At 41.3% G+C, this 20970-nt stretch overlaps 1 protein-coding gene across 2 annotated transcripts in view; it reads left to right on the top strand.

Annotated features, from left to right (window-relative positions):
- CHCHD3 (coiled-coil-helix-coiled-coil-helix domain containing 3) overlaps positions 1-20970 on the top strand; it is a 125562-nt gene that overhangs the window by 33801 nt on the left and 70791 nt on the right. For both annotated transcript variants that reach the window (XM_066318879.1, XM_066318878.1), the window contains exon 4: positions 744-888. In XM_066318879.1, the coding sequence (XP_066174976.1) occupies positions 744-888 (145 nt within the window). The remainder of the gene's footprint in view (positions 1-743; positions 889-20970) is intronic.

The following is a 20970-nucleotide window of genomic DNA, read 5'->3' as shown; positions in this document are numbered from 1 at the left end:
GCCTTTATTACCTCGGTTGCAACAAGTTCAATAACTATTTTCTCTCCTTCTCTCAAATTGCTGGGAAAGGTTGATTATGGTCCTTCGATCTTCGTGGAGCTTGGGAAATGGATGAAGTCCTTGGGTTTATGGCATGTTTAGAGGGAGGAAAGCACTTTCCCAGTGCAGGAAAGCTTTTAGGTGGAAATTGAATGCCTGCTGGCCAGTGGGAAAAGGATTTTCCTGGAAAAATACATAAACCCAGACGAAACCCAGCCAACCAAGAGAATTCTCTGTCTTACTTAAAAATATATTTCATTGAATCAGCTGTACTTTATATGGTAATATACAGTGGTGTGAAAACTTGTAACTTTTGTGTATTCAGATTTTCATACTTCAATTTGAAATAAACTTCTGCCTTCTTCTAGTGAATATTTGTATTTAAGCGTCTTAAGAAGCCAAGAGTAAAAACAACATTTCTGTGACAGCTTTTAAAGTGACTGCTCTACTTTGAAACTACACTGGTAGTAAAATACGTAGGGGTGCGGTAGCCTTATTGTTTTGGGTAGATAAGAGTTGTACGTTGTTTTGCCTTAGCCTTTTTCTCCCAAATCCTGTCTCCCAGAAAAAGAAGAAAGCAGACACGCTTGAACCATTACGCTAAATTTGGCAAAACGGAATTCAGCAAATGTAAAGCCACTACAGCTTGGAAAGTAGGTTTTGAAATTTCTCTCAGCCTCCATCTCCTTGCCCCTCCTTTGTAGGTTGAAACAAGAACAAATGTACGTTCGGGATGAGTTTGGCAAACTCCTGGAACGGGAGAGGATCTCCTCCAACGAGCACCTGACTCGAGCCATCCTTCGCGAGAGAGCGGCCACGGAGGAGGAGCGGCAGAAGGCTCAGCGCCTTGTGAGTCCTCAGACTTTACAGAAATCACAGATTGTATTTTATCCCTTAGACCTGTTCTCTGCCGTACTTATTAATGGAGGTTTTTTGTTGCAAATCTAAAAGTTGGGCCTAGTTGAGTTGGGCATGGTCTTGTAGAGTGGATTTCAATGTAGTGGCTTTGCCATAAATAGTTTATTGCTGTTCCATCACTTGAGCAATTCTCTCCTCAGGCCTATTGGTAGAAGAGGAGAGCAGATCTCTTCTAATTATTTCTTTTTTTTTTTTATGACTAGGTGTGGTAATGCACTCCATACCCTCAGCAGGTGTTTCCAAATAGGGAAGGAGTTTCAGTTTACCTCTAGACATTTTAAGGAAGTTTATCTACATTTTTCCATACCCTCCTGGCAGTGATTGTCTCAGGGCCGAGAGAGATGCACCTCTTGGACCTTGTCACCCTTCTTCTAACCCTGTATCTCTCCTTATTGGCAGCAGGCCAGGTTGTCCCTCCTAAAACAGTCAGTATTTAGGAAGGAGCATAAAGGAAAGAAAGAGATTTTTGGAGTGTTTCTAGCAGGGTGTCAGAGTTTTCTCAGACACCTGTGCTTGGCATATCTTTTGTTTTCTGTAACATTTGTTGTTTTATTATTTTTATTCATTAAACCTTTTACTTTACAAAACACCTCTGAAGAGCAGTCTCGCTAATTAATTTTAGTCACTTCTCTGCAAAGGCTGGACCCTCAGAGATTGATACATTTACACGTGGTTCATTACTCTCTGACCATGTGCTAACCTGTATCAACTAGGTAGCAGCCTGTCATTTTATTTTGGTCAAAATATTCCCTTTTTTTAAGAGGTTTTGCTGCCGGTTTCCAACTTTGGAACCAGCTCACTGAAAAATTCTGCGTAAAAGGATCATCTCTCATTAGAGCTGACGTATCAAACCTTCCTGACAAGGAAATTGGAACATATGGTTGGCTGTTTTCCTCGGAAAACTGACATTATACAGTTCAGTCCATTTCAAATGTCTGACAGATTTATAACTTCCTTTATAGAGTGTTTGCTTGCTTTAGTGAGTCTCTATTGACTCTTCTTTTAACCATAATCATTATTGTCTGAGGTGGGAATATGCCTTAAAAATATAAATATACTTGAGTGTGAATACTAAAGAAATTGGTATTTTCAAGGCGAAAAGTTACAAATACTTACTGTGAGCATTGCTATGAAAATAAATGGAAGTTACTTATGTCAGCAGCAACATAAATATTTGTTGGGCCCTCTAAATCTGGAGTAAAATCCAAGGTTTTTAAGGTTTATGGGTTGGTATCTTTGTAATCAGTCAGTTCAATATTGATAGCTTTGTCTGTGGTGTGGGAGTTAAAGTCTGATGTTCATGTTATTTTTCCAAATCCCAATTTAAAACCAAATCAATTCCACCTCAGTGTTGGTTGGTATCTTTTTCAGCTATTTCTGGATGTTTTTCCACCTCTGTGGTAATATTATTGTTGAAGAATAATTTCAGTGTTGTAAACAAATGTTGAATATTTTGTCATTGTAAAACATGGGAACAAAGGAGAATGGAAGGGAATTATGACCAAGGTACAGCCTTAGTTATGTGCTTTAAATCCTTGGATTCTTAATATTGTCTGGGAGAGATAAGAGTTTTGTGGCCTGGAGCTAATGAGGAGCTGAAGATTTACAATGGAGACTGTGATTTGCATAATTACTGGGGGTTTGCATCTTTTTCTCCCTGTTGTGGTGATTTTGGGAAGCACAAGCTTGATTTCTCCTCAGCCAAATGCTCGAGAAATTCCTTGTTTTGGATATGAAACTGCTTAATTTAGTTATTTTGCTGGTTAATTTTCACTTGCTTCAGAATATCAAAGTTAGCGCTTGTATCATCTCGGTTTTGATCAGTCTTCCTGGTTCCATCTGTGAGACTTGGAAATACTTGGTGGTTCTTGGGTGCAGGCTTGTTATCACCACTGCAGATTTGCCATTTCCACTGGAGCTTGTTCATTCTTTGAAGTGCGTACTCTAAGATTACAAAATAGCAAGAAGGTTTTGTCTTTTTCCTTAAATATGAAAATATTGAGTAATTCTCACCTTCCTATAAGCCAACTCCTTTATTTTCCTGTAGTTGGTCAGATTTTATTTCTTTGGCTTCACTGCTCACCCTACCTGTGCATTTATTTCCTGTATCAAAGCTGAATTCAAAGTCTATACTACAGGGAAATGCATTTCTGTGTATCCTTTGTCAGGTACTGTGAGGAATTCTGTGTTCTGGTAAACTGCTACAGCAAGTTTGTATTTTATGGAGCCCAGATTTGATTTGTCAGACTCTTCTTGGAGAAAAACCAAAATGTTCCTGAAGTGTCAGTAGCAAAATAAATTCCTTTGCTGCTGCTGAATTGTTGAAATAGTGCAAAGGAAAAGAAATTGTGGTGAGAAAGGAAGAATTGAGTACAGCATGCTAATTCAGGTTTTAACAAATAGATGTAAAATGAAGTCATATTTCCCATTCTTGAAGAAATGTAATACCAGTGCTGCTTATAATCTCAGAAAAAAGAAATCTGTAGTGTTAACATCGCCAAAAGTTAGAATTAGTTTAGAATTAGCTCTTTATACAAATGAGGGACAACAAAGGATGGAATGATGTGTTAATACCTGAAGTGCTTTAGTGCTGTGACATGTCCCAGGGAGTGCCCCCAGTTCAGGGGGACTGGCAACCTCCTGGTGCAATGTCAGCTCCTGCAGAAACGTATTTTGAGGCGATCCAAAGGTTTGCAAAGGAGTAATTGTGACATCCGTGCCAGCAAAAGTAGAAATTATTGTTCAGAGTGGAATTTCCAGACCCTGATCCAAACCCTGGAAGTCCCTTGTGGCATCAGTGTGAGGATTTAATCAACTGTTGGTGCTTAACTCAGCAGAAATTAAGGCAGCTGCTGTCGATTCCTTTAGCAATCCTTGAAATGCCACTGGCTTGGGAGTATTTTGGACACAGCCTGGCTTTCCTTATCCCACAGATTTGGGGTTGTGTCTTGGAGAAGTGATGCTCTCCGGGTGCTGGAGAGCTCTTGGATCTCCTCTGGCTTTTCCCTCGTCTCTGGCTGTGGGATATTTGATCCTGGAATGAGCTGAACCTGGGAAAAATGAGGGTGGGGATGCCCTGGCACAGTTTTCTCAGAAAAGCCGTGGCTGCTCCATCCCTGAAGTGTCCAGGGATGGCACTTGGAGCAGCCTGGGGTAGGGGAAGCTGTCCCTGCCCATGGCAGGGGGTGGAATGAGACGATTTTTCAGATCCCTTCCAACCCAAACCATTCTATAATTCCGAGACTGTATTTTTTCCCCCTCTGCTTGCCCCCCTGTCTTCAGGGCTGTTTCCTGGCCTGTTTTCAGGGCTCTCAGTACATCAGGGTTGAGTGCAAGGGGTGCTTTGATGGTGAAGAATTTCTTTATTTTCTTCTCTGCAGTTCTTCTTTTCTGTTGTGTCACTGCAGGTATGAACTGAGGCAAATGCTTCACAAACCCATCCTGGAGGCTTTTCCAAATGGAGCCAATCTGCTTTATAACAACTCCAAAACCATTGAGCAAATTGCAGAGTGTGTGTGGAGGGCAATTGTCAGGGGAGCAAAACGAGAACTGCTTGAACTGGCCTTGCCACCGAACGAGGTGGTTTTGTACCTTCAGCTTTACTCACTTTGGAGAAGTGACATTTGCAAAGCATCTCAGTGTGATTTCACCAAAAGACAAAGTGCATCATGTGCTTGAAGTCAAGAACTGCAGCTGGTTAAAAATACTTCTTTTTTCCACACTCTCTTAGTGTGGATATGATGTTCTTTTCTGCCCATCCCTCTTGAAAAAGGATTTTAGAATAAATAAAATCTTTTATTTCAGCCCAGCCATAAAGAATTTTGGTGGTGGTGTTGTTCTCTGCAGCAAAGGGTGAGGCTGAAGGTTCTTATGACAGCTCCAAGAATACTTCTATTATATTTTATCACTTAGGCCTGTTCTCTGCCATGTTTATTATTGAAGGGTTTTGCTGCAAATCTAGAAGTTGGGCCTAGTTGAGTTGGCCACAGTAGAGTGGCTTTCAATGTGGTGGCTTTGCCACAAATAGTTTATTGATGTTCCGTCACTTGACTCATTATGAAAGTCAGGGTGAGATGAGGAGAATATGGAGTAGAAAATCAATAGTTATCCAAAGTGCAGAGGACCTGTTGTATTTCCATCTCCTGATAATGACCTGGAGTTTACTGTGAACACATTTGCTCCTCTGTCTGGGCTGAAACGAGTTGTCATTAGGAGCCTGTATGTTAGAAAATGGTTTTATTGAGCTGCCAATGACATTAAAGTCTCATTTCCCTTTGAAGAGGCACAGAAAGATTGTTCTGTTCATGTGCTGTAACCAGAACATTAAAATTTGATTATTGCTATCATTAGAAGTCTGTATCCATACTAATGCAATTATATCTATTTGCCCGTGTGTTGTTCCAGGCTTTCATTGAAGCACCTGTTTGAGAGTGAAATCTGTTGGTGCTGAGGAATCTCATTGCTTTGTAAATTATTTTCTGCACAAGAAGTTCTATCAAAAAATTCCTCACTCAAAAAAAAGAAAATCAATGTGGTAGAAGTATCTTTATATTAAAAAGCACTTTTTTTTTTCCACTTTAGGTCACTGTGATAATCAGATTATTGGAGATATTTTTCCCTAGCAAAATCCTATTTGAGATGTGAAGTTCTTTTACTTCTCTGAGCCCTGAAATCAATAGACAAAATACATTCCTGGCCATATCAGAGCTGAAGTGTGTTGAGTTATGTGAGGAGGAAATCTGACCTGTTATCATAATTGAATACAGATTGGTTGTTAAAATGGAGTCTTTTGCTCCTGTGCCTGAACTGGTTTGGTGTTTTCCCCATCACCCTGGGGTGACTGGTCCCAGTCAGTGCTGGGCAATGACCTCCTCTTTGGGGCTGCATTTATTTTTCCTGTCCTCAAATCATTAACTTTGTCATGGGCACGTTCCCTATTTTCCGTAAACAGATTAAATCCTGACCCTTCCTGCTCTTTCCAACCAGGCCTGGACAAACCATATTTTAAGGATGACTTCACTAGGAAGTACCAGGGGGAAGAATTAAATGAGTTAAGGCATTAGTTCTCAAGAGAAAAGTCTGTTTACAAACCTGCAGTATTTATTACATACCTCATTTAGCTCATTCATCATTTTAATAGAAAAATGAATCTTTTTAGATGATTCTGAAATAATTTGAGGTAAACTACACAGCCTGAGGCAAAACAGGATTGCTTGGTGCAGGGAGGGCTTTTGGAGAAGCAAGCACGAGCAGAGACTGTAATTCACAATTTATGGCAGTAAAAATACTAAAGGCTCATATTTAAGCGTGAGATTTAAGGTTTGGGAAGCACACGGTACAAACTTAAATCTACTGACAGTTGTTTTGTCTCTTGTTCCTCAGTTTTATAATTTAGAAAGTAGAAATTTTTCATGAAAGCTCATTGAAAGTGGAGATTTGGGGAGTTTCACTCATAAAATTCGATTTAGTCCTATGCACATGGTTATTTTTGTGATGTTTTTATGGCTTGGAAGTAACAGTTTTGTTGCAGCAAAACCTCTTTTTCCTACAGGCAAAAGAAACCTGGGTTTGGTTGTTCCTGTCGTAGAGGACAGGAGGAAGAAGGTATTTTGGAATATTGAGGATGGGATCTATCTTTTTTTGTGTGTGTGTTCTGTTTTGGGAAGGTTTGGTTGGTTTTTAGAGAAGGAAGTGGGATCAATCAGCAAGACATTTATATTTGGAATATACACAATTCTGCTGCACTGACTGCACTCATATTCCTTGGAATAAACAAAATATTTCTCCTTTGGTTTATGTCTCTCCTGGCACACATTCTTTCTTCCTCTCCACCTTTTTTGTCATTTCTAATGCAGCACTGAAAGGTTGGGATAGAAATTCAGGTGTTTGGGGTAGGTCTTTTAGGGGATCTTAAAGAGGTGATACGAAACTACTTGTGTGAGCAAGAAATTCTTGCTGAGCAAATAAAGTTGATAATTTTCTCCCCAGTAAGAAAAGGGGCTGCCTGTCACATATTTGCAAATCATGAGTGATTTTCTTACCTGGCCTTGAAGAAGTGAAGGCCCATTTGATGTCTAGAATTAATAAGTGAACAGTTTTCCCTCCACCTTGATAGAGGAAAAAGAATTCAAAATAGCTTGTGGGTGGTGCTGAAGTTGGAATCCCAGTATGATGTGTCACATAAACTGGCAGATAAATGTTTTATTTCCTCTCTGAAATTGCCATGAAGAGCCTGGGAACTACAAGCTGCCTTTTCCTGGGTCTCTCTTCTGTCCCTTTACAACGTCCATGCTGACATTCAAAATATTTGTTTCAGTGGAACAACAGAAATAATTTTCTCCTTCCTTCAGCATTTCACTTGGCAGCATGTTACAGATGTCTTTTTTATAATTTTTCTATGTAACAGTTAATGGCTTTTTTTTCCTCTGTGTCAAACTTTGACAGACAGGAGAAACACGGTAAAATGAGAATTTTGAAGGCAAGCAAAGTACAGAGAAGGAGCATTTATTCCCTTTAAGCTTTCTTTTTTGAATGGTGAATATGTTTTGATAGTCAAGCAGCATTTAAAGCATGTTATTTTTTAATTCTTATATAGCAAACCCCAAGATATTTGACTGAAGCAAAATTAATCACTGTGTTATTTCGGCATTCAGATGAAGATCTAGTGCTTTACAAAGCCTGCTGCTCCATCAATTTGTTCTTTGGGTTGAATTCAAATTGAGTTCATTTTTATAGATTCACTGCATAATACTCTGCTCTCTCCTCCCTCATTCATTAACCAATTTGTTCGTGCTACTCCCTTTTTATTGAACAGTAACAAAATTGCCGTGCTATCTCCCCAAATGAATATCATCATTCCTTGTCATGCATGGGCAAAAAGTAAGGCTAATAATCCCTTTTTCCACACACCTTCCCCCTTTCAGGGACAAGGCTTGTTTCTGCCCTGGAGGTAGCAGCAGAAGAACGTTTTAAATACCGTTCTTTATGTATAAATATTCCAAGCCAGGCTCCTTTTGATTACTTGTGGGCCTTTGGAGCTCGTACACCCTGCTAGTCGTGTGACACAACAAAAACCACATCAAAGCCTTGTCAAGGCTTGTCCTTGTACATGACACGCTACAAATGCATGTGAGGGATTAAAACGTGTTGGTTTGACACCAGGCTGGAGGCACGACGGCGCCGGGGCTCCTCCACTCGACAGAACAATCGCCTGGGCCTCTCTCACTCTAGACTTTTATTCAATATTTCCTTGCTCTCAGATGAAGCTGCTTTTGGGTAGGGATGTATTCACTTGTGTCTCCTTTGATGCCTTGGGAAGGCTGGCCTGGAACAGAGACTGGACAGAGCTGGAGAATAAAGTGGATATTTATTGAAAGGCCTTTAGGGTACACCTTGGGCAGGACAAGAGCCTGGCCAGGGCTACACCCAAGGTGGACCCAAAATGGTCACAAAATGGACAAACAGTCACGAGATCTCACACTTTTATAAGTTTTGGTCCATTTGCACATTGGGGTTTAATTGTCCAATTACAGCTTCAGGTTGTCAGGTCCCATCCTTCTTGTTCCTCCCTTCAGCCCACCCCTGTTTGTGTTTTTGGGCTGAAAACTTGTAACCCTTACCCCTGGTCTGCATCTGGAAAAGGATTTGTTTTGTCTCCCTGCTCTGTGCAGAGCTGAGTGACACTGAATGTGAGGCTCAGAGCTGCACCCCTGGGCAGCACAGAGTCTGAAAGACATGGAAGCTCAAACTTAAGGCATCACCTTTAGAGTGCTCTGGTTTTCCTCATTTTGGGTTGAATTACCAGATTTAGGTGTTTTGGGGGACAGAGGGATGTAAATCAGGCACTTTGTTTTACTTCTGTTTTCAGGAGTGGCTGAGGTCACTTGGTTGTCTCAGCTTGGAGAAGAGCCAGAGGGAAGTCCTTTTTAGATGTAATTTTAAGGGTTTTTTATTATCTTTGTAATATCTTTCCATATCAGTGACTGTCTGGAATATTTTGAGGTGCTCAAGTGTTGTAGCAATAGGTGCCAATATAGCTAAAGCAGGTGTACACAGATCCATTAAAAAGGATATTTCAGGGAGAGGATGATGAAAAAAAGTGGAATGTCATGGTGAAGTCTGTAGGTTTTGGGGGGTTTTATATAATTTTAAGAAATCTTTCAGTCCTATCAAATATTATATGATTTGTTCTGTGGTAGCTGTACCACAATGTGCCTGGAGTAAAAAACTGCTCTGCCTCTTCTATTTTAAAGAAAGGAAGAGTTTAATGTAAGGCTTAATAAATTGGGAATGTAAAAACACCCTTTTAGTTCAGTAATAAGAATTATTCTCCTGATAACCCAGTCCTATTAAGGCTGAGGATCTTTAATTGCACTCAGCCCTGCAAAGTCCAGGGGACTTTGGAGCTTGAAATTCAACCTCCTGCCAGGAATTTGGAGTTTGTGTGTACAGTTGGGTGTTTGGGGAATCTGACACATTGCTCCAAATGGAAAATAAAAATAAACTTTGAATAAGGTAAATAATATAAAGATTTAAAGACAAAGAGATATCTTCCATTTCACGCAAGACCTGGTTTCAACAAGTAGTCAACAAAACTTTAATTTTGAAAGCAGAAATTGATTTCAGCTGTCAATGCTGTAAAAAATTTCACACAGGAGTGGTATGGGAGAAGTTTGTCCACATAAATTTGGAGTGGCTGAGGCAAAAGAAGGTGATAATATTTCTTGTCTCCTTACATTCAGTAATTTAGTTGAGTTTGCAAAATCCATCCCTCTGATAACGTAATAAGATACTGCAGTGTCTTTTTTTTTAGAGATATTTGAATTCAAGTCACGCTTATAAATAAATAAATAAACCTCATTACTCCTCATTTTCCTAATTATCATGCAGACAAACAGTGGGAATCGTGACATTAAGATAAGTAAGTGGCTTATGATTTTGCTTCAGAGGAAGAAAGTCTTGCTGTTCCCCCTTTTTCCCCCTTGGGCCATGCAGGAGTAATAAATGAGCAAATCCAGAGTAGTTTCTGATGGATGCTTAATGGGGCTGTGCTGGAGCCAAGGGCTGGTTTCTGCAGCAGCTGTCACAATTCCGAGTCATTAACACACCTTGAATGCTTGCATGCCAAAATCAGGGCATTTCAAATCCATAGTAAAGGCACAAAGCCATGACTTTGAGAAAGGACTTTGGGGTGCAGGTGAGCGTTTTTGGGCTGAGGGAAGTGTTGGAGTGTGAGCATGAAGAGTGTGAGTGTGAATTGAAACAATTAAAGTCATTTTGGAGGTTACAGGTTGACTTTGAAAGTTTATTTATGTCTTTAAGCCTGTGAAGAATCCAATAAGGGAATTCTGCACCCTTCTGCTGGATTGTTCCTGCCTTTGGAGCCAGAAAGCTGCTTGGAAATATTCTGGAAGGGAAGAGATTGTGTGCAGCAATAACGAGTCATTTCCAGTGTGTGAAACAACTGAAATATTCAAATATCCCAAACACTCAAGTCATGCCAGCAGACTCACAGCAGTGGCTTCATGCACATAGTATTTTGGAGTGAGGGAATACTTCTGTGGAATAACTCTCAGGTTTTCTCGTAATGCTCTCTCTGGAAAGAAGGATAATAAGTGGGGGTTGTTTCTGCCTTCATAAAGGGACATCTAAGAAGTGCTCAGATAAAGAGGTCAGCTGGCTCTTTGTTTTACATCGTAGTAACTCATGTCATATTTTAATTTTCCTGCTCACTTTTATCTGCTTGTTTGAAGCATGAGAAAAAACCCCAAACTCTTGTAGTTATTTCTTTTCAAAGTAATGATGTAGGAAGGAGATACTGAACTTGAGCAAATCATTCTTTGAACCCACTGCTTGGAAGGCAGGGAATGCACGGCACAAAAATAGCAACTTTTGATCGGTCTGGAAAGTTAATTTTAAATTTTTCTACCAACAGACTCGACCTTGAGGAAAATAAGGGGATATTGACCCTCAGCACATCTGCAAGTGACAGCAAGCTGACAGAGAGTAGGTTTGGATTGGAGATTAGGGGAAAGTTTTTCCCTGTGAGCGTGAATTGGATATGGAATATTGTGGAAAACACTGTAATTATTTATTCAGAGTGCTGACAGTCTGGTGCCTGAGAATGGGTAAAGGTGATAAAGAAATGAGATTTAAAGATTACAGAAATGCAAAGTTCAGAACTGAAGTTCACCAGAGAAGACAGATCACATAAAATAACTCCTGAAATCATGATTTTGCTGTCTTTTGTTGTTTTCGTGCTGCTTGCTTGACAGTAATTTTGTTCTGTTTTAAAAAACAAATTTTCCCTTTCTTCATCTTTTCAAAATTCAGATCAGTTTTTATCATATTTTAGATATTGAGGAGAGTGATGCAACTCTTATTCCATGTGAACTGCTAGACAAACCCGGGACATTCTTTAAGCTTTCCAAGTTGTCCTGAAAATAGAAAGTAGTTTTTACTGTTGGAATTGTGACTCAGTGCTGGTTTTGTGTAGGCTCATATCTGAGTATTAATTCTTCTTTTTAAATGTGGCTATTTCTTCCATAAATTCTGCTCTTAAATGGTCTTTTTGGACTTGTTTCTGTCTAAATTTTTCTGAATACCCCACTTCTTTCTCAGATCTGTTTCTTTCCAATTTTGCCAGCTCCTGGAGGTTCCTCCTGCCCTTGGTCACCCCAGTTCTTCATTTTTTGCTTTCTTTTTCTCCAGCTCTCTCCCTTTTCCCCCCTCTCCTTATGGAAGTACCACAGCATCCTATTGTCCATGTCTTCAGGACAAACTTCTGCCTCTTTTCTCTGATGCCTGGCAGTTTTCTGTCCTCTTGGCCTCTATTTCCTGATGCTGCAATGTTCTGGAGTTGGTAGAAGGAATAATTACAGTCAGAATTCCCTGTAATCCCTGCTTTTCTGGGAGGACTTTTTGTGTTTTACAAACCTCTGGAGATCTCTGGGCTCTCTTTTTCTATTTTATTTTTTTCCCCAGTGTCTTATGGACGTGGTTAAGTTAAATTTGACTTTATTGGAGGTAAAAGGAGGAAATGCCCTGAAACTGTTACGGTGGGTGCCTCTCTGCTGGCTCTAACCAGATTCCTTGGAAACTCCATAAATGCTGAAACTTCTCAGCAGAAGAAAATGAAATTCTGTTTAATATTAGTGAAGGCTTTTCTCTCTTTTTGTGACATGGATGAAATGAATTTGGCATAGGCCCTCAGAAAAGGTGGGGATGAAGCGTGGAGCATCTTTAACTCTCTCTCGTGCTTCTGGAACTGTAGCTCGAGGGTCTGTGGAGTGGAAAATGAATGGAAAGTAATTTTATTTTATGGAGAGAGTGGCACAAGGTTTTTGTACTGGTGGAACAGTAAGGAGACAACTATTTCTTTTCCCAGTAGTTTTCAGTGCAAGTCCGATCATAATTTGGAAGGAAAAGAGGGGGGTTTTAAGTCAGTTTTACTGTTCACATTTGGTTTCAAGGATGTGGTGGTTGATTATGCAGAGGAACAAAACTAATTAGGGGAATCTCCAGTTTATACTGCCTTAAAGTTTAATATTTAGATTTTTTACTGTGTAGTGGCCCGGCTATAAAGCTTTAATCCAAAGTATCCCTGCACAGCCGTTGGCAAAGAGAGGAACATTTCCCCTGTCCACATTTCAGGTGGTCACAGGTGTAAGAATCTAGCTGTGCCAAAAATTTTCAGCCTCAGATCTCTTTAATATTCAAGAAAAACAGGTGCTTTCAGAATGCAATCTGAGCTGTTTCAGCTTTCTGATGAAGTGGATTTTCCTGAAGAAGTCTCCGTGTCTGTAAATTTCTCTCTGGCTTGAGGGCTTCTGGTTGTCTTCCTGTGTAGACAACTTCTATAATGAAGGTGATTTTCACACAAAAGGTGTAAATATTATCATGGCCCCCACATCCAAGTCACACAAGAGCTGCTGATTATAAAACAGTAACGTCCTGTGTGACAAGACAAGGAGCAGTGGTTTGAAACTGAAATAGGATGGATTTGGATTGGATTGAAGGAAGAAGTTTTATGTGATGAGGGTGGGATGCCCTGGAATAGAATTCCCAGAGCAGCTGTGGCTGCCCCTGGATCCCTGGCAGTGTCCAAGGGCAGGCTGGACATTTTGGCTTGGAGCAGCCTGGGACAGTGGGAGGTGTCCCTGCCCATGGCAAGGAGTTGGAATTAAATGATCCCAAACATCCCTTCCAACCCAAACCATTCCAGGATTCTATATCAGAACATTTTTTTTCCCATTTTAATAATTTGTGCAGAACTGGGGGGACTCAGGAGTTTTACACTTTTTTACCCTTTTTCCTTTGGAATCTATTGTACACTCCATAGTTCTGTTAATGTAAGGTTTTACCTCTTCGGCCCTAAAATCCTTTTGGTCCCATGAGTAATACCAGATTTCTACTTGTTCCTGCATTCCCTGGGATTGAGGCATGTCCTGCAGGATTAATTATGGGTGTGGCCACAGGGGAATGGAAGTGGATTTAGAGCTTCTTCCCACAGAGAGGTTTTGGTGTTGTGCTGCAGGTTCTCATGCAAAGGCTTCCCTAAATTTCTGGAGGAGCTGCCTGTGCTTTCCTGGAATTTCCTGCTGTGTTCTTGGCAGGATGCTGTGATAGCACTTTAAGAGAGTAATAAATAGCTTGTGTAAGTCGTTCCTTTAAGTTAGAGTTTCTATAGAACAATTTTACAAATTGTTGCATGTCACAGCTGTAAATGGGTCGAGCACATCGCTGAGTGTGGAGCTGACAACAAAAAAATCAGGGCTTGTACTACTCGTGAGAAGAAAAAAAGCTATTTTATACTCCATTAAACTGTTACACATCATAAATAATTTATGCTCAGCCTGCTCTGTTCTGTAGCAAAGATGATAAAACTCGACATTTTCAGAGCATTTTAATGGATATCATCATTTTCATGACTTTCTCTGTAACAGAAACCTCATTCCTGCAATATTCCCCTGGTCATTATGTGGATGCAACTGGGTTAAATTAGAAGAGTACATTCGAAAGTGAGTCCTTGAGTCTTGCTCTGTGTTCCACAAGTATCTGGGAATGGATTTAAATTACGTTATAGAATGTATTTGCATTGGAAGGCACCCTAAAGGTGATTTAATTCCAGCATCTGTCTTTTAGGAAGGGATGTCACCCACTCGAGCAGGGTATATATGTAGTGTCCCCCTATATAATTTTGCTCGTTTTAATTAATATTCTAATTTTATTGGGTATTTCTGTCATTTTCAGAAGTGTCTAAACACCTCATGTAATATTATGAGGATGTCTCTGTTCCCAGACCAGAATATTGATGGGTTTTCTACTTTATACTGAACTTTTAGATAATTCATATATTTTCTCAATACTACAGGAAGGTTTTTGGATTGTTTTGTGTTCTTAAATATGTCCTTTGCTTTGGCAGTGAAAATTTCTTCATTTTTTCTTAGTGAAGAATTCTTCCAAACAAAATAGCATTGTAGAAATAAAACATGCCTGGAGATTAAAAAAAACCCAAACAACAAAACTGAAGTCTTTTGGACAGCAGCGTTTTTTAAAATGTGGAATTTAAAAGCTGACTGAAATTTTCAAAATTGTAGAAAAATGTCTGGATGGAGAACAATGAAGAACTGGCTCTGTTTATTGATACGATGTTTTGGTGCTTCTGAGAGTGTTTCTGCTGTGTTTTCCTGAGGTGTGGTGCCTGATCTGAAAATCTAAAGGGCTAAAATAGGGCTTCACTTAGAGCTGCCTGATTTCCTTTTGCTAATAAAAGTATAAAATGGGATATTCCTAAAAGGGAACTGCTTAATCCAGTGAGTGACGCAGTGGAAGTGTCCAGAACTGATATTTAACTTGGGGCGACAGTGCTGGATTTAAGGATGAATCCAGAGTGCCATTAATAGAAATTACAGCTCAGGTTCCAATGTTGGTAATGGGAGTTTATCCTTAACTTAGAAATGAGGTAACATGTCCCAGTTTGGGAAGACAGGTGTCTGCTAAGGAAGGCAGGAGCCTCCCTTGGAATGGAGAGTGTAAACCCCCTCCCTCCAAATTATTATAACTTTGAAATTAACAGACTCTCAGGCAAAGATATGGCAATAGGAATAACCATTTTTTACTAGGAATATTAAAATAAAAATGCAGTAGGACAAAAAATAACCCCCTGACAGGGTCAGAACACGAGCTGCCCCCCTGCTGGTCAGGGTGCTGGGAGCAGCCCAGTCCAGTCCTCCTGCAGTGACAGATGTGGTTCTGTTGGAGCAATGATCCTGCAGGAGGGGGAAGTTTCCCTCTGAAGGTCCAGTGGTGCTGAGCTGGGTCTGGTTTTCCTCTGGGAATCCAGTGCAAACAGGCTGTGCTGCTGTTCCAAATCTCAGCTTTTATCCAGGTGGGAATGCTGGGCTCCTCCCCCTGGGTGGAGCCTCTCCCAATGGGATGCTGGAATTGTATCAGCCATGCAGTGAGCCTGGATGGCCCATGAACAGCAGATTCCCTGGAGGGAGGATGGGGCCTGGAAGGGATAAAGAAACACTGCCTCACTTTTGGTTACATCTTGCATTGCAACCTGAGACATAACATCAGCTTTTTATTTTCCTGTGCAGACTGCAATTATTTCCCAAAAGAATTTTTTTTTTTTTTTACAAATCAGTTTTCGTGTTTATACTCCTACAAAAATACAATTGTTTGGGTTGGAAAAATATTTAAGATCCTCCAGTCAAATCATTCTCCCAGCACTGCCAAGGCCACCAGTGACCATGTCCCCATGTGCCACCTCCAGATGGCTTTAAGTCCCTCCAGGGATGGGGACTCCATCCCTGCCTTGGACACCCTGTTCCAATGCTCATCATTTCACTGATAGTACTGATAAAACACTTGATATTTGTATTTAATACCATTGTAGTGATGAATTTTAAATGATGGCAGAGATTTTTTTGGGTTTGTGTATGTTCTTCAAAGTATTTTTGTGTATCTTTAGTGCATCTTTATAATAGAAATATCACTTTAAACTTGCTTTGCATTAAAGAAATAATCAAGTAGTTTTGATCTCTGCGAGAGACTGAGTGTGTAATTATATCTTAAATTTCTCTTTGTTGTTACCTGCTCCTTTAAAACCGCTTAAACCTGGGTAGAATATCGCAGAAAATATTTTCTAGATAATGAAATTCATGGTCCTCTGCCAGGAGATGACTTTGACTGGGGAACTGTCCTCGGACAAATTAGTGATGGTTCCCTTTGTGTAGAACATTGCAGAAACAGCAACAGCCATATTAAATCTTAATCAATAACAATGTTTCACTAATTACAGGAGCGAGTTTGTATATTGGATAAATTGCTGTTTGTAAACGTTGTATTATATTAACTAAACCAGCTAATTACCAGAGCAGAATAAACATAAGGTTTGCTAAAAGCTTCCATCCGTAGCTCGGAGCAGTGGCTGCTGTCTAATATTTCAGTCAATGTGGAAAATAAGGTAATGACATTATAAATACATTTATAACACAGGACGATTTATTCTAAAATGCATGTAAGTATTATTGCTTTACTATGAAATATGATTTATTTAATGCATTTCAGCCCCCGTAATATTAAGATATAATTGAGATGGGGGGAAAAAATTGCATGCAGTCAGAGGCTGCATGAAAGTGAATCACAGTCTAAATTGCTTGTAATTTTAAAGGCACTTAGGGGAATCGTGAAATTTAGCTAATGCAGCCTTTGGTGTAAAAAATGGGAAGAAAACAATTGGCCAGTCTTTCAAGTTTTATTTGACTTCACATGGTGAGGTTTTTTTTTTTAGTATTCTGGTGACAGCCAGGCTGGGAATGAATAAACAGAGCTGCTAAAAGTTTATCCCCCTCTTGTGCTAAGAAATAGCTGCAGATCTGGTGAGAAACGGGCATTTAGAGTGAGCAGTGAGGGACAGAGCTGGGAGTGATTTGGCTGAAGCCACAGGAAGGGAGAGGATGATAGCACAGACAGTGCTGATGGTCTGAGATGGGAATCATTCCATTGGTGCTGGGAATTCTGATGGTTATTGCTTTCAAAAGGCTGCAGCTTTCAGGTCTGGCCTTTATGGTTTAATTACTGGCTGAGCAGTTGCTGGTGATTTCACTAAATCACTGAGCTCCCACATGGGCACCAGCAGCAGAGCTCTGCCTGAGCTATCCCACTTTTCCTGCTAATGGACACCAGCCTGGGCTTAGCTTAACATGAGCTGTCAGCTGGGGAGAATCTGGCACTGCTCATTGTCCTCAAGCTGGGTTTGGCTCCAAAGATGGAATAAACAAGTCAGAGTAACCCCTAAGGCTGGGCTGAGCTCACTTGATCTCAGTAGGAAATGAAATGGGTGCTTGTAAAATAAAGCTCTTTTCGGTTTTTATGGTAAGTAACTTTGCTGTTGAAGAGATGACTTCATGCTTTTGAGACATTTCGTCATTTCTTGTGTAAAATGTATTAATGATTCCATAAAATATAGATCATGGAATCACAGAGTGGCTTGGGTTGGGAAGGATTTTTAAAGCTCATCCCGTTCCATCCCCCTGATTACAGAGAATAACTGTGTTCAGATAGAGAATCCTGGAATAGTTTGGGTGGGAAGGGACCTTAAAGACATCCAGTCCCACCCCTGCCATGGCAGGGACACCTCCCTCTGTCCCAGGCTGCTCCCAGCCCCAGTGTCCAGCCTGGCCTGGGACATTCCAGGGATCCAGGGGCAGCCACAGCTGCTCTGCCAATTCCAGCCCAGCCAGGAATTCCCAATTCCCAAGATCCCATCCAGCCGTGCCCTGTGGCAGTGGGAAGCCATTCCCTGTGTCCTGTCCCTGCAGGCCTTGTCCCCAGTCCCTCTGCAGCTCTCCTGGAGCCCCTTTGGGCCCTGGCAGGGGCTCTGAACCCTCCCTGGAGCCTTTTCCTCTCCAGGGGGTTATTCCCAGCTCTCTCAGCCTGGCTCTAGAGGAAATCCTATCTCACTGCCCATAATTCCAGGATTATTGGCAGGCAGAGCATCACAGGGTAGGAGCTGAAACAAGGAGTCAATGGCTCATCCCTGTCATTTCCTGTCTGGACAGACTCTGGGCGCTGGGAAGCACCTTCTCCATCCAGGAATATCAGTGGAGGAAGGCCTCCAGCAGCTCCTGCTGTTCCCCTTGCAGAGGGAGCTGAGTGTCCCTCACTAACTGGCCCAGCAGCCATTCATGCAAACACTTCCCTGCTTTGCTTTGGGCTTTATCCCTCCGCTGGAAAAGTTGGAATGAATGGTTTGAGCTAATCCGATTCCCTCGCCGCCGGATTGACATGAGCAGCCCCAGCCCCGTGGCATTGGGATCAGTAACCTTTGCAGAGGGAGCAGCTGCACCTGGAAGATGATGTTGAATCTCATTTGACCCAAATTAATTTAAATCTCCTGCAATGATTAGTTACTTTGTGAGTAGTACAGACTGGAAAATTCTCTAAGCCTTTCTAATATTAACTCCAGATTACTGGATGTAATCACTTTTTTAATAAAGCAGAACTTGGAGGCTGGCAAACCACATTGGTTTTATTTTGTGTGATTAATTAAAAAGCATAGTAAGGATGAATAATAAACATAAAGAATTGGTAGCTCCACTGAAGCACCACGGCTCCCTTGCCTCTGTGTACTTCTGCAGGCCGTTGCCAAGAGATTTTGTGAGGATTGATTAAAATAGTTTGAAATAAGGCACTGTCTATAGAAGTTCAAAGTAATTGGGATAAGTACTTTTATTAATAAAGAGAGCTTCCATAGAATGAGTTCTATCTCCGGGGCTCTCAAAGGGCTTTTGCAAGTTAAATATATAATTAAGTACATTATCTCACACTATTCACAGAAATATTTTTTTCCTGGGATAGAACACAGTAGCAATTTATGGTGTGAAGATCTATGTGAAATTTTGCTGTTCAATGAGAAAAATACAGTCCTTGTATTGTTGAAATCCAGTGTACCATGATGGCTGAGTGTTAGAACAGAGAGAGGAAGACCAGTGCAAGCTCAGCCTAAAATTAATCAGCAGCATGATCTTAGGAAAGACCTGGATTGCCTTCAGAGCAGAGGATGTGGAATTAACATCTGTTGTCATCTTCATCTCTGTGTGGAGCTTTAATGACTCCTAGGTAAGGACTAAGCTCTGTCTAAAGTGGCAATTGTGACCCTGTTGCTTTTTGCCATGAGGCTGATCTGGAGAGTTGTATTTTTGGGTTAGGTCTAGTCTGGTGCAGCAGGCAGAGTTTATCTGGGACCAGCTTTGTGATACTGATTCGTAGAGCCACAGAATTCCTATGTTGGAGTTGGCGGACATGACTGGAGCAGAGTCTGAGGGAATGAAGTGGGGCCTGGGGCTGCTCCTCTTCCTGCACTTGGGTCACACCAACCCCATGGAATGCTCCAGGCTGGGGCAGAGGGGCTGGAAAGCTGGGAAAGGCCCTGGGGGTGCTGATGACAGTGGCTGGACATCCCCAGGTGTGCCCAGGTGGGCAAGAGGCCGATGGCACCTGGATTTTAGCAGGGATGGAGTGGGCAGCAGGATTAGGGCAGGGACTGTCCCCTGTGCTGGGCACTGCTGAGGGACCACCTGGAATCCTGGGGTCAGCTCTGAGCTCCTCAATTCAGGAAGGACCTGGAGGGGCTGGAGAATGTCCAGGGAATGGAGCTGGGGCAGGGTCTGGAGCCCCAGGAGCGGCTGAGGGAGCTGGGAAAGGGGCTGAGCCTGGAGAAAAGGGGGACCAGGGGGGACCTTGTGGCTCTGCACAAGTCCCTGCCAGGAGGGGACAGCCGGGGGGTCGGGCTGTGCTGCCAGGGAACAGGGACAGGAGGAGAGGGAACGGCCTCAGGCTGGGCCAGGGGAGGTTTATGTTGGATATTGGGAAAATTCCTTCCCAAAAGAGTTGTCCAGCCCTGGTGCAGCTGCCCAAGGCAGTGGTGGAGTCCCCATCCCTGGAGGCATTTCAAAGCCCTGTGCGTGTGGCACTTGGGGACATGGGGCACTAGTGGCCTTGGCAGTGCTGGGAATAGTTGGACTCGATGATCTTAGAAGGCTTTTCCAACCTAAATGATTCAATGATTCTGAAATTGGATTATTCTGAGGCTTTGATCTAAAATGCTTTTTTAAATACCACTTAGAGTAGTGCAGTTTTTATCAAGTACTGGCCTCAGAAAGATCTCCTTCCAAATTTGTAACAAAGTACAATAAACAGGCATTGACATATAATGATGAAAAAATGGGATTTTTATCCGTGTCTTCTGTCACTTCCCATGGACAGTAAATGTTTTTAAACATGGCCTTTTCATGTATTTTTCTCTTTGAGAGCAGCTGCCAGCTGTGTGCTGAGATCTGCTGAAGTCTAAGGGATGTTAAAGGTGTTGGGAAATCAAAAAGCACAAATTAGTGCCCTAATTATTGGTACCAATCTCAGTTCCAGCAAAAACCTCTTCCTCCTTCCCGCCCCCACATCCATAGCAGTGAAATGAAACAAAATTTAATTTACTCAAGGAATCAAATGTGGTTTGGTTTAGACCTCAGACTTACTCCTAGGTGTGAATAAGTGTGAATTCTTGAAATAATGGTGAAAATATTAAGCATGAAATAGAGATTTGACGTGTGTGCTAATGCCCATGCATCCATTGCTATGTGGGCATGCATTTACAGATGGATAATTCATTTTTAAGTTGACATCTCTGCAAAACAGAAACGATTCAAATACTGAAAAGAAATAAAATTTTGGAATTGTTATCATTTTATACTGCTAGAAGCAATTTATCTGTATAGCTGTGGCATCAGAGGAATGGAAAAAAGGGGATATTTTTCTAAAGCTGCTTGGTGAACAACACATTTCCATGTTTATATAGATCTGGTTGGATTTGTCCTTTTTTTAAATGTAAACCCTGAATTTTCCGTCTTTTCCATGTCATCTCATGGCTTTTCTCCCCCTGACTTCCTTTCAAGTCCATTCACTTTGGGATCCCCCATGTGGCAAATCCCTGCAGTGCAGCAACATTCC

This window comes from Sylvia atricapilla, chromosome 5 (assembly GCF_009819655.1).
Source record: "Sylvia atricapilla isolate bSylAtr1 chromosome 5, bSylAtr1.pri, whole genome shotgun sequence".
NCBI classification, from domain to species: domain Eukaryota; kingdom Metazoa; phylum Chordata; class Aves; order Passeriformes; family Sylviidae; genus Sylvia; species Sylvia atricapilla.
The sequence above is the reverse complement of the archived record's forward strand: the minus strand, read 5'-3'. Positions and strand labels throughout refer to the sequence as shown.